The 13,888-nt window shown below is 39.9% G+C and overlaps 1 protein-coding gene across 2 annotated transcripts in view; it reads right to left on the bottom strand.

Moving 5' to 3' along the window:
• Nucleotides 1-5,422: 5,422 nt before the first annotated feature.
• LOC115209344 (beta-hexosaminidase-like) overlaps nt 5,423-13,888 on the bottom strand; it is a 66,563-nt gene continuing 58,097 nt past the window's right edge. Inside the window, exons 7-10 of one of the 2 annotated variants that reach the window (XM_029777711.2) lie at nt 13,631-13,861; nt 11,295-11,535; nt 10,346-10,598; nt 5,423-5,592 (exon numbers count right to left, since the gene is read on the bottom strand). In XM_029777711.2, the coding sequence (XP_029633571.1) occupies nt 5,448-5,592; nt 10,346-10,598; nt 11,295-11,535; nt 13,631-13,861 (870 nt within the window). In that variant the 3' untranslated portion in view covers nt 5,423-5,447. Of the gene's footprint in view, nt 5,593-9,296; nt 9,310-10,345; nt 10,599-11,271; nt 11,536-13,630; nt 13,862-13,888 lie in introns of those variants that run through there. The other variant, XM_036501507.1, reaches the window with a different exon arrangement.

Below are 13,888 nucleotides of genomic sequence, written 5' to 3'. Positions count from 1 at the left end.
CTCCAGCTAATCCCGAAATTCATTTCATTGCCGAATTTCTACAATGTTTTACGGCGATTCGTTTTTATATCTTGATTTTTTATTTTTCATGCAATTTACACATGCTTGCACGCGTGGTGAACACAGTTCACGTCAAACAGCTGACTGAGTAAAGTTCACTATTCAATGCATGGGATAAGGCCTAAACAAGCACATTATCGATTTTTGCCCTTGCGAGATGAATTTCGGAACAGAAATAGCGCAGTTCAATTTTCATTCGCCTAAACGTTAAGTGACCCATTTTTGGTGGTTCTACGATTTGTTGGCTAGGAGGAAATGTTCCGGGAAGTTAAACACACAGACACACAAGTTGAGTTTTATATATATATATATATATATATATATATATATATATATATATATATATATGTACGACGGTCTTCTTTCAGTTACCGTCCTACCCATGCATGCATGGACGTTAAACGATGATGATGATATAGTTCAAATTTATAGAAGACAAAAGACAAAGGCAGGTGAAGGAACAGCAAGCAAGTGTATTAGTTTAACGCCTATATATATAGGCGCAGGAGTGGCTGTGTGGTAAGAAGCTTGCTTCCCAACTATATGTTTCCAGGTTCAGTGTCTACGTCTATAGCCTCGGGCTGACCAAAACCTTGTGAGTGGATTTGGTAAAAGGAAACTGAAAGAAGACTGTCTTATATACGGGGTTCGGTGAATAAACTGTCGTCTAAATTACGCAAAAATAAAAATAACACTGACATCTCATTTTAACAGGCATATTTACCAAAATTACATTAAAATATCTTGAAATACTGAAGAGTAAATTTATTGAATAAAATCGCCATTAGCTTCAACCATGGCCTCCAGACAACTTCGAAATCTCCTGCAACTTTTTTGGGCAGTCTCCTTGTTTAAGGTGGTGATTGCTGCCATAATCCTTGCCTTCAGTTCATCTTTGGTGTTACAATGAGTTTTGTTGGTCTTTCTCGTTCAACTGCGCCCCACACATAATAATCAAAGGGGTTTCAGTGTGGGGAGTTAGGTGGTCAGATGTTAGGGGTGATGTGGTCACAGAAATTGTCTGACAGTCATGACTGGGTTCTTCTGCTTGTGTGGCAGGGTGCAGAGTCCTGTTGACAGACAAGGTCTTCCAGCAGTCACCCTCTTGACCCAGGACAGCACTATCCCCTCCAGGCACTTGATGTAGACCTCCGTGTTGAGTCTGAGGCCGTGTGGGAAGATGAATGGCGGCATAATGTCGCCATCGCTAGAGATCACTCCAGACATCATGATGTTGACTGGATGTTTGGTTTTTATCACTATAGGTAAATGCTTTGGTGACATGGCAAGCCAACGGTTGTTCTGTGTGTTTATCATCTGGTCCTGGCAAAACTTTTTCTCGCCTGAGAAAAACCGAAGTATGTTCGGTTGGAGGGGATGCTTGAGTTTGTTCAAAAGCTTCGTAGCGCGGTCTTTCCTCTTGTCCTTGATGGCTTGTGATAAACATCCTGTATGAGGAATACCGAATGTTTTCATGCACTGCCTGCTTGATAAGAAACTCAGACACTCCTATGTCACTGGGCTTGGATGTGATTGACTTGGGGTGATCGTTATCAGTCATGGCCTGGATCTCACCAAGAAATTCAGGAGTTCTTTTCTTATCAGAATGATCAGAGTGAGTTTTCCGAGCTGTCATTAGACTCATCCGATTCTTTCCGAATCCACTGCACTGTCCTCAGATTGACATCCAAATACTCCGAAATGTTCGTATTGGAGGTTCTGACGAAAATGGCAAGCAGTACAGCATATCGTCTTATATATATATATATATATATATATATATATATATATATATATATATAGAGAGAGAGAGAGAGAGAGAGAGAGCATTATTACACATGAATGCCACACGCTACGAGGGACCCTTAAAGTCAAAACTACTAAAAAAAATAAACATATCACACCGAATGCAACTTATTTATTTTAGTAGTTTTGACTTTAAGGGTCTCTCTTAGCGTGTGGCATTCATGTATAATAATGCCCTCTATATAATATAAATAAATATATTTAAGTGAAAAAATTGGTGGATTTTTTTCTCTTATGAGGTTTTTCACGCTAGCTACTTCATAAATTCTTATGAAGATTTTACCCTATTTTAAAATTATATATATATATATATATATATTATACCTGTCTTCTCTCATAAGCTCGTCCTCCTTGCGTTCATAATAATTTTTCTATAGTCTTGGCTCAACAACCCTCACCGTTTGTTTTTATTGTTTTGTTCTCACTGTTCTGTTCTTGTTACCACTTTCACCCTCCGCAAAAAATCCCAAATTTTATTTAATTTGCTTTGCGGGAAGGACTGTTTCAGCGAAGTCGCATATTGTCCTTACCCTCGGAACGCGGAATAGATGAAACAGGGACAACTGATGAAGGGGAATATTCTTTATGTTGCTTGTCTCGTTTTTCTGTTTTTTTTAGTTGTTCCCAAAAACTTCGTTTTCTGCTCTGTTTTTATGTTTTCGTTTCTCATTGTGTTCAACGTTTTTTTATGTCCTGTACCCATATATGCATGTATATATACATACATATGTAGGTATGTACATATATGCATGTATATATGTATATATGCATGTATATATGTATATATGCATGTATATATGTATATATATATGTTATATGCATGTGTGTATGTATGTATGCATACGTGTATGTATGCATGCATGCATGTATGCATACGTGTATGCATGCATGTATGTATGTCTGTATGTATGCATGCATGTATGTATGTATGTATGTATGCATGTATGTATGTATGTATGTATGTATGTAACTATCTTTCTATCTATCTATATACATACAAAAATACACACACTGAAAAAACACTCAACTACACACACACACATACCCACCACACACGCACACGAACGTAGTACTGCTCCCACTTTTGGGACGGTTCCAGGGTTACACATAACGATGTCGTAGGATATAAAAAGAAAGGGAAGAAAGGAGGAAAACATCTTCCCAAATGAGGTAGCATGAAGTCACTGGCCAATATATTCCAATATTTTCATCCTTTTGTGGCGGATAAAATAAGTACCAGTTGCATTCTGGTGTCGATGTAATCGACTCAACCTCTACCCCGAAATTACTGGCCTTGTGCTAAAATGTGAAACCAGTATACAGCAACGTTCAGCACGCACATGCACTGGCTCCTCTCTTTGCTTTTCTACCGCTACTCTTCAGAGCTAGTTGGTTTTACACTACCTTTATTCAAACCTCCTCAACTCAGACTTCTCTCCTTCTTTCCAACACCCCTATTGTATCCACCCTGTAGCAGATTCGAAACCCAATCAGCAAATTTCCAAGTAAAAGTCAAGGCTTAGTAACAACCATTTCACGTCATCGGCCGATTAATTGACCAGTCAACATCGAGCCATCACGTGACGCAAATCTTCTAGAATCTTATAGAACGTCTTCTAACGAGGCTTATAGATACACGAGTTTTGACTTCGCTCTGAAATCCACATTCTCATTTTTCAGTATTTTCCAGTTGTTTTAACAACTTCTCATTCAACCGAGCAGACGGCCGCTACGGTATCGCAGTCAGGAATTTATTATGATTTATTTACAGTATTCGCAGAGCTTGTTTAATCCTATTTAACTATTTTGTCATAACTACAGTATTGTCTTTTCCAGTGTGTATGATTTGTTGTTTGTATTATAACCGTAAATCTTCGAGTATAGTCTGCCCTTGAGTATAATACGCAGGGGATTTTTAGGGGCCTGTACCTCTGAAAAACCTAAACCTTGTGTATAATATGCACCACTTCTCTAACTTGAGTCGTGCGTAATTAAGCCAGCAGCACCGAGTCGAACAAACACTTCCGCGCATGCGTAATACAATAATGGGGATGTTCTTAACTGTTATATGGGAATGTAAATATGTTTGCAAATTTTTTTGTTACATGTTATTCTGTGTTCTGAATACTTTTATTTTAATAAATGTTGTTTACTGCAAGTTATGAATGATTCTTTTAGGACTTCATTGCTTTCAGGCTTAGCTTAAGGTATTTTCACACCCGACATCACAAAATGCGTCTGAATAAACATTGCCGGACAGCAAATAGAGACTCGGACATTGCTTAGAAAATATTTTTCATTTTTACCCTCGGTTATAGTATGCACTAGGGATTTTGACCGTTAAATTTTAGGGAAAAAATGCGGATTATACTTGAGGATTTATGGTAATTCAAGAACAGCATGGAAAATGTTTTGTGCGATAAATAAAGTTTCTGTTAATTGTCCATGAGTTTTGTGCATCATTTATACACAAAAGGGACTTAACTCAAACCACCAGCAGCTCCGTATTCATTTGACGACCTATGTGATAACTGATAACCACATGACAACCCTACTCTTCCACTCTAAACTACTACATCCAGTACTTCTGTTACAGCATGTAGGCGCTGATAAATCCCCACCAACCATGTTTATTTCTCTGACAGTTAGCTGGTAGGAACGGATTCACGCCAACGAGTAATATCCAACTTGACTGTGATCCAGGAAATATCCATAGAAGACAGGATTACCAATGAACATTACGTATCAATCTCCAAGTTCTCACCTTGTACGGGGAACTTCACGGTAGTGACTCCTCTTCCGCATTCCAGGAGACTACCATTTATATCTTCCCCAGTCCCTGTCATGCGCTGTTAACAATGTCCGACAAGGGAGATAACTCCCTATCAATAAAATAGAAACTCCGCCAGGCGTCTCACATCATCACAAAGAAATCAATATAATTTATAATCAGTGATGATCTCATCGGTCTCAGACGGCCTACGAAAACAGTGGGCTCTGTCACTTCTTAGAGAGGAAGCGGATCTTTTCGGTTTGAACGGCAGTTTTTAACATAATTTCTAGGTAACTAAAAAAATTTAAACTTCGTATACTGGTAGAATGTGTTTATAAAACATTTTTTTCTCTCGGCTTTATTGAGAAAATTCTATAGTTTGTAAGATATTTGGTCTTTAATTTCTTGCATTTCGGCAATTTCAACCAATTAATGACCGTCTATTGAGGTGAAAACATTCTGTGCCGTATGAATATGTCCCTCGTTTAAGAAACAGATTGGGTTTATTTACATTTGTGAAGAAAAAAAGTTACCCTTTCTCCCACCCCTAACCCTAAAATAGATTGAAATGCAATAGATTGATATTAGGGTCATAATTATGGGTGACAATTTCATATGACACCGCTAGAAAAAACTGCCGTTCAAACCGATAAGATCCGAGGAAGCTAATGTAAAAGAAACATGAAGATTTTTACACTCATCCATGCAATGACATTTTGAAGATATTTAAAGTGTCTAGAAATGTCAGTTGGTTGGTTCAAACAATCCTTTGTATATTTGAGTCTCAGAAAAAAAAAAAAATAATGACTCACCTGGTACGCAAGAGAAACTCGCCGTCCGTCGTAGATTTGGTAGTGCTTTTCACATCGCACCAGGTTTTGCCACCGTTCTCACTGTACTGTAAAGTTAAACCAGGGAAAGCTACGTTGACTGTTAGTTGGTCATCGCTGTATCTGAAAAGTAAATAAACTCCATTTATAGAGACTTTCTGACTGAGGTGTGGCAGTGCGGTAAGAAGTTTCCTTTTCGACTACACGGTTCCAGGTTCAGTCCCATTGCGTGGCACCTTGGGCAAGTGCCTTCTACTATAGCCTCGGTCCGACCAAAGCCTTGTGAGTGGATTTAGTAGACGGAAATCGAAAGAAGCGCATCATGTATACACACACACACACACACACACACACACACACACACACACACACACACACACACACACACACACACACACACACACACACACACACACACACACACACATATATATATATATATATATATATATATATATATATATATATATATATATATATATATATATATATATATATATGAAAGGCGCCGAGCTGGCAGAAACGTTAGCACGCCGGGCGACATGCTTAGTGGTATTTTGTCTGCCGTTACGCTCTGAGTTCAAATTCCGCCGAGGTCAACTTTGCCTTTCATCCTTTCCGGATCGATTAAATAAGTACCTGTAACGCACTGGGGTCGATGTAATCGACTTAATCCCTTTGTGCGTCTCTGTGTTTGTCCCCCACCATCGCTTGACAACCGATGTTGGTGTGTTTACGTCCCTGTAACTTGGCGGTTTGGCAAAAGAGATCGACAGAATGAGTACTAGTCTTACAAAGAATAAGTCCTGGGGTCGATTTGCTCGACTAAAGGCGGTGTTCCAGCATGGTCGCCGTCAAATGAGTGAAACAAATATACTCTCGTTACTCTTTTACTTGTTTCAGTAATTTGACTGTGGCCATGCTGGAGCACTGCCTTTTGTTGAGCAAATCGACCCCAGGACTTATTCTTTGTAAGCCTGGCATTTATTCTATCGGTCACTTTTTGCCGAACCGCTAAGTTACGGAGACGTAAACACACCAGCATCGGTTGTCAAGCGATGGTGGGGTCAATCACAGACACACATACACACACACACACACACACACACACACACACACACACACACGACGGTCTTCTTCCAGTTTCTGTCAACAAAATCCACTCACAAGGCTTTGGTCGGTCCAAGCGATGTTGGGTGGGGGTGACGGGACAAACAGACACACGAACATACATACATACATATATATATACGACGGGCTTCTTTCGGTTTCCATCTACCAAATCCACTCACAAAGCTTTGGTGGGCCCGAGACTATAGTAGAAGACACTTACCCAAGATGCCACGCAGTGGGACTGAACCCAGAACAATGTGGTTTGTAAGCAAGCTACTTACCACATAGCCACTCCTACGCGTATATAAGAATATTAACAATAAAAATTAAGTAAAAAAAGTAAGAAAGTGTATAAGTAAATCACCGATTCTTAGTAAACTAATGGTGGTCTGCATGTGAAGGCGCATGGCGAAGTGGTTGCACTCACGGTCTTGCGATTGCGAAAGCGGCGAGCTGGCAGAAACGTTAGCACGCCGGGCGAAATGCTTAGCGGTATTTCGTCTGCGTTACGTTGTGAGTTCAAAATCCGCCGAGGTGGACTTTGCCTTTCATCCTTTCGGGGTCGATAAATTAAGTACCAGTTACGCACTGGGGTCGATGTAATCGACTTAATACCTTGTCTGTCCTTGTTTGTCCCCTCTGTGTTTAGCCCCTTGTGGGTAATAAAGAAATAGGTCTTGCGATTGTGGTTTCGATTCATGGAGCAGGAGGCGCGTTGTATTCTTGAGTAAAACTCTGTATTTCAAGTTGCTCTGTAATCGCATTGACATCTGACGCGTGGCTCACCGCGCAGTTGTACAGGCAATATCGATTTGATACGGAGAGTGAGCTAACGTACAGCGCAAGCATTAGATGACTATAAACAAATCGTCTGTGCAGGTTTTTCAGCAAGGAGTTGCAGAACCCCTGTCTTGTCATTTACGACAAGAGAGATCCACCCGTTCTAGTCCATGTTGGACGAGAAATACAGCCGTAGGATGACTGTGAGTTTGGAAAAAGTTCATATGTTGTGATGTAAGGTGATGTGATATTTGATGTTTTGGGTGAAAATCAAACAAATATGGAAATGTATAAAAATGGGGAGAGAAAAGAACACTCAGCTAGAAGAAAATATTTTGGATTTCTTTTCGTATTGTGTGTTTTTCCTTCCGTTTTGTTTTGAGGAGAAAAGGCATTATCCATGACCTTTGTCGGCTCTCCAAGACTTTTGGGCAGAAAGAAGGAATTCATCGGCAAATCTACTACCTGGAATGAGTGGATTCTAATAAATCAGAGTGGATACTAATAAAGTCACTTAAAAGGTCAAATTGTGACCTTTATCACCCAAAGGGCCAACTTGCGAACTTTGTCGGGGACTAATGTGCTGAAGGAAAGAAATTAGCTGCAAACCTGGGACCTGAACTGAATGTTTGCAGCAGAGTGGTCTGTCTTCACTAAAGTCACCCAAAAACCAAGCTGTATTAACAAACCAGCCAGCAGATTAAGTCTACCACTCAAGGTGGCCATGGTAGGGTTTGAACTCAGAACTCAGAGATTTGGAACAAATACTGCAAGGCATCTCGTTCAACACCAATCCATTGCTTTTGACTGGTACTTTCTTTTATTGGACTTAAAAGGATGTAAGGTATAGTTAACTTCGGAGGAGATTGAACTTAGAGCAAATAGAACTGAAACAGTTATTACAACAGCCAACGTTCTAACGATTCTCTGAATTGAGGCCAATTTACTAAACAGAAGAAAGAAGAAAGGGAAGTGTGTGTGAAGTTATAATTTAGTTTCTCCCCTTCGGTATAAATTTTGCTAAGTTTCATTAGCTTCAGAGTTTGGCACGAGGCCAATAATTTCGATTACTTTGACCTTCAGCAGAGCTCAAATGAAGGCGCGTGGCTTAGTGGTTAGGGCATTCAGCTCGCGATCGTATGGTCGTAAGTTCAATTCCTGGCGACGCGTTGTGTCTTTGAGCAAGACACTTTATTGCACATTGCTCCAGTCCAGTCAGCAGGCAAAAATGAGTAGAACCTGTATTTCAAAAGGCCTACCTTGTCACACTGTGTGTCACGCTGAATCTCCCTGAGAACTACGTTAAGGGTACACGTGTCTGTGGAGTGCTCAGCCACTTGCACGTCAATTTCACGAGCAGGCTGTTCCGTTGATTCGGATCAGCTGGGACAATCGTAGTCGTAACCGACGAACTGCTCCTGCTTAACTGGTACTTACTTTAGAGATGAAAGACAAAGTTAATTTCGGCGGAATTTGAACTGAGAAGGCAAAGGCGAATGGAATCCTGCTAAGCTTTATTACCGGTTCGGTAACGACTTCTTTACTTCCACTAAAGTATGTTGATCTAGCTGAGATTTAAACAGAGAATCGTAGGGTTTAAATTGTCACGCTAATTATCAATTACCACATCTTTTAACACTGAACCACTGTTTTATGTTTTGTTTCAAAATTCTCCGCGAAATACCGCTTTTACTCTTTCACTTGTTTCAGTCATTTTACTGCGGCCATGCTGGAGCACGGCCTTCTATCGAACAAATCAACCTTTAGGACTTATTCTTTGTAAGCCTAGTACTTATTCTATCGGTTTCTTTCTGTCGAACCGCCAAGTTACGGGGACGTAAACACACCAACATCGGTTGTCAAGCGAAGGTGGGAGACAAACACAGACACACATACATACACACACACACACACACACACACACACACACACACACACGACGGTCTTCTTCCAGTTTCTGTCTACCAAATCCACTTACAAGGCTTTGGTCGGTCCGAGGCTATAGTAGAAGACATTTGTCCAAGGTGCCATGGCAGTGGGACTGAACCCAAAACCATGTTGTTGAGAAGCAAGCTTCTTACCACACAGCTACACCTGCCTCAAAAAGCAACAACATATTCAATGATAAATAATTTGGTACCACGTAAAACACCCGTGCCACGTGAAAATCACCGGTGCTACGTGAAAAGTATCGATGCCACGGAAAATAACCTGTGTCACGGAACAGCACCGGTGCCACGTGAAAAGAACCGGTGCCACGTGAAACGCACTGGTGCTACGTGAAAAGCACCGGTGCCAGGTGAAAAGCACTGGTGCCATGTGAAAAGCATCCATGCAGGTGCCAAGTAAAGAGCACCCGTGCCGGTGTCACGTAAAAAGTACCCAGTACTAGCATTAGGAGGGACATCAAGCCGTAGAGACCATGCCAGAACATACAAATGGAGCCTCGTACAGCGCTCTCGTTTGCCAGCTTCTAACAAACCTATTTCTTTACTGCCCACAAGGGGCTAAACACAGAGAGGACAAACAAGGACGGACAAACGGATTAAGTCGATTATATCGATCCCCAGTGCGTAACCGGTACTTATTTAATCGACCCCGAAAGGATGAAAGGCAAAGTCGACCTCGGCGGAATTTGAACTCAGAACATAGCGGCAGACCAAATACCTGTTTCTTTACTACCCACAAGGGGCTAAACACAGAGAGGACAAACAAGGACGGACAAACGAATTAAGTCGATTATATCGACCCCAGTGCGTAACCGGTACTTATTTAATCGACCCCGAAAGGATGAAAGGCAAAGTCGATCTCGGCGGAATTTTGAACTCAGAACGTAACGGCAGACGAAATACGGCTACGCATTTCGCCGGGCGTGCTAGCGTTTCTGCCAGCTCGCCGCCTTGCCAGCTCCTAACAAACCATCCACCTCATGGAAAACTGGCGTTAAAAGACAACAACGACGACGATGACAAAATTAGCTTACATGGCACCAGGTGGTGGCACTCGGTATCTTATTCCTAACTGATCAAGACGTTTCATTTCTCGGTATCCAATAGTATTTGCAAAGCGTTCCCAATCTTGCTTCCTCATTTCTTCTCGTTTCTTTTTGTCCTCTTCAAGTTCCCAAGGGGCTCGGTGCCAAGCTCTTTCTGATAAAGCAAGTAAACGGGGGAAAACCATAAACTCGAACCGCTCAGGAGTTCTCACAGTTTCGCTCCATAAATGACCTTGCATACCTAAAATTAAAGACAGAAAGAAGTAAGGAACGATGAAAAGAAATAATAAGTACATTATTTACATTTGACGGACATTTGTCCTCATCTTGTTTGTTGTTAACACAACGTTTCGGCTGATATACCCTCCAGCCTTCATCAGGTGTCTTGGTGAAATTTCGAACCTGGGTTCTCATTCCTAAGATATTTTTCGATGTTATTATTATTATTATTATTATTATTATTATTATCATTATTATTGAGTGAGAGAGCAGTGCATGCCATCAAAGTGACAGTGGGGTAAAATATACGAAGCCCAGTATACCCATCATGACTACGCCATATGCCCGTGGGCATATGGCGTAGTGGTTATATATATATATATATATATATATATATATATATATATATATATATATATATATATATATATATATATATATATATATATAAAACTTACAAAAGGTTTTGGCCAGTATTGGCCCAGGCCATGTCTAACTTAATAGCACCACCTGGCGAAGTCTTTCAATTCAGGATTTGGGCACCAAGGCCCATTCGAGAAGAGAGTTATTGTTTGCGGAGACATATATATATATATATATATATATATATATATATATATATATATATATATATATATATACATATATAAATAAAATCAAAAGTGGCTTAGGCCAATACATTTATAATTTACGACGCGAGATGCATGCTAATCAATACCTGCTAAATTTTCAAACTTCTTTAGCTTAACACAGGTTTTGCCTTCTTTTCCACAAAGTTGTTCTTTCGTTATAGGCTCTCCGGATCTTGCTACTTTGGCGTTGCCATAAATGTTTTCGGGCATAAAACCAAATGTTTTGCGTGTGTCTGTAAACCTCGTAGCCCAATAATAGCCTGGTTCTTCTGGATCTGGTTCGTAAGGATGATCGAAATAGAGATGAGTAGCTTGTGACATAACAATCTAAATGGAAATAGACCAAAAAAAAAAAAAAAAAATTGAGATAAAAATCTCTCTATATATAAACGGCAGTTTGTCTGTGTGTGTTTCTGTGTGTCTGTTAGGTTGTACCCTCACCCTGACCACGGCTTTCAACCGATTCTGATGAAACTTGACACACACATAGCCCAATGTCATAATTCAAAACTAACGCAGCAAAAATTTTGAAAAGTTCCCCCAGTTCTGAAAAAAATCGATAAATTCGACATGGGGTCGAGAATCAGAAACACAAACCACAGACTGTCTAGGGGACGCAACTCCACCTTTTTAACTCTCAAAAAAATTTACCATCATTTTTTTCCCATTTTTTTGCTATATTTTGGCTATAACTATCTAAAAATGCTTTATAGTTATTTCCCTTACAAACCCGAGCAACGCCGGGCGATACTGCTAGTATAAAGCTGAAGTTGTCTGTGTATGGCAGGTTTGGTAGCCTTCAACTAACACTATCTCCTCCGAGACCCTGCGGCGCAACTTGACCAAAATTGAGAGTATGATAGAAGAAGGCTTGCTCTTCCTTCCGTAGAAGAAAAAATTCAAATCGGACCATGTTAAGACCAAAAATTATTTACATCAAAAAAGTGCTTTTTTTTCTATGAAAATCCCTATTTTTTTTACGATTTTTTGACTGCTGTGTCGCCATTTTTCGGTGTATTTCAACCAGAAAAATGTTCACTTAAAGAGAATAACAAGCTACATAATGCAAAATTTTAATTCCAATTCTAAAGGGTCGAAACAAACCCGAGTAAGGCCGGGCGATACTGCTAGTTCGAAATAAAAGACATTTGTTATTAGTCTTCTATTATAATTCCATGTCTATTTAGGAAGTATCATAGGAACAAGCAGAAACCATAAGAATTTCTGTCAATCATTATAATCACACACACACACATTATTTTTTATCCGGTGTATGTAACTGAGGTAGTTTTAAATTAAAATAGTCATCTATGTATCATTCTTAATGCATAGGCGCAAGCGTGGTTCTGTGTTAAGAAGCTTGCTTCCCAATTACACGGTTTCGGGTTCAGTTCCACTGCGTGGTATCTTGGGCGAGTGTCTTCTACTATCGACTCGGACCGACCAATGCTTTGGTAGACGGAAACTGAAAGAAGCCCGTCGACATATATATCTATGTGTGTGTGTGTCTGTGTTTGTCCCCACCCCCACGCCGCTTGACAACCGGTGTTGGTGTGTTTACGTCTCTGTAGTTTGACAGTTCGGAAAAAGAGACCGATAGAATAAGTATCGGGCTTAAAAAAACGAAGAAAAAAGAAGTACTTGTGGCAATTCATTCGATTAAAAAATTTCTTCAAGGCGGTGTCCCAGCATGACCTCAGTCTAATGATTGAAACAATGAAAAGATAAAAGATCATAGCCATCTACCAGCCCAGGAAAACTAATGCAGTAACCGGCCAATCGGTGTGCTTGTGTTTTGTATTTTACCTGAGTCTCCAACGCGTGTTATAAAAACATGTCTAGACACGTGTCTTCACAGCAAGAAACTATTAGCTGCTCGTGTCTTTATACCACGTACATTAAATAATATTTATCTCTCACTGAATGGAATACGTTTGTTTTTCTTTTTGGAGATATTTCCTTAACGGAACAGTAAACTCTATATCTATATATGTGTATTTATATACACAAGGGAGGGCAGAAAATTTCATAAGCTGACTATGAAGGAATGATGCTAGGGCTATGAAATCTTACACAATTTCAACTCTTCTTATTAATAACTGCATTGTTTCTTTCTAGGTAAACTGGTATGTGATTATTCAAAGAAAACTTCAAATGTAAGTAGTAGCGATTTCTCTTGAAAATGGACGAAATTTAGCCTGATGGAGTTATTAAATACCCCCAGAAAAGTGATTTAGCCCCACACATATTCATATCTATATTGTTGCTACATTGGGGGATGACAGTGAAAAAGTGGGTAGCTGAATTTAGGAGGAGAAAGGAGAATCTTGAAGACTACCCAAGGTCTGGACGTCCTGCAACTGCCACCACCACAGAGGAAAACAAGATTGTTTAATAATAACGAAACGTTCAATTTACGTACCTTAAAACCATCATTAGCTAATTTGTAAGCTCGGTTTGAGTAGCCCCATTCCCAGACATTGTCCCAAGCGTATGCAAAGATTTTATCATTTTTTAATGCTGATATATTGTATGGTTCAGTTCCTGATTTCATCACACCGTCTTCCCAGGCAGCCAAATTAATACCATAAGTAGCAGTGATATTGGAGAGTCTTCGAACGAAATATTCTTTTACAAGTTCTTTTCCATGCGGCTGAAAATATTTTTGAAAAGTAAAAAC

This window comes from Octopus sinensis, linkage group LG3, assembly GCF_006345805.1.
Source record: "Octopus sinensis linkage group LG3, ASM634580v1, whole genome shotgun sequence".
Taxonomy (NCBI): Eukaryota; Metazoa; Mollusca; class Cephalopoda; order Octopoda; family Octopodidae; genus Octopus; species Octopus sinensis.
Note: the sequence above shows the minus strand (reverse complement) of the source record. Positions and strands in the feature narration are given on the sequence as shown.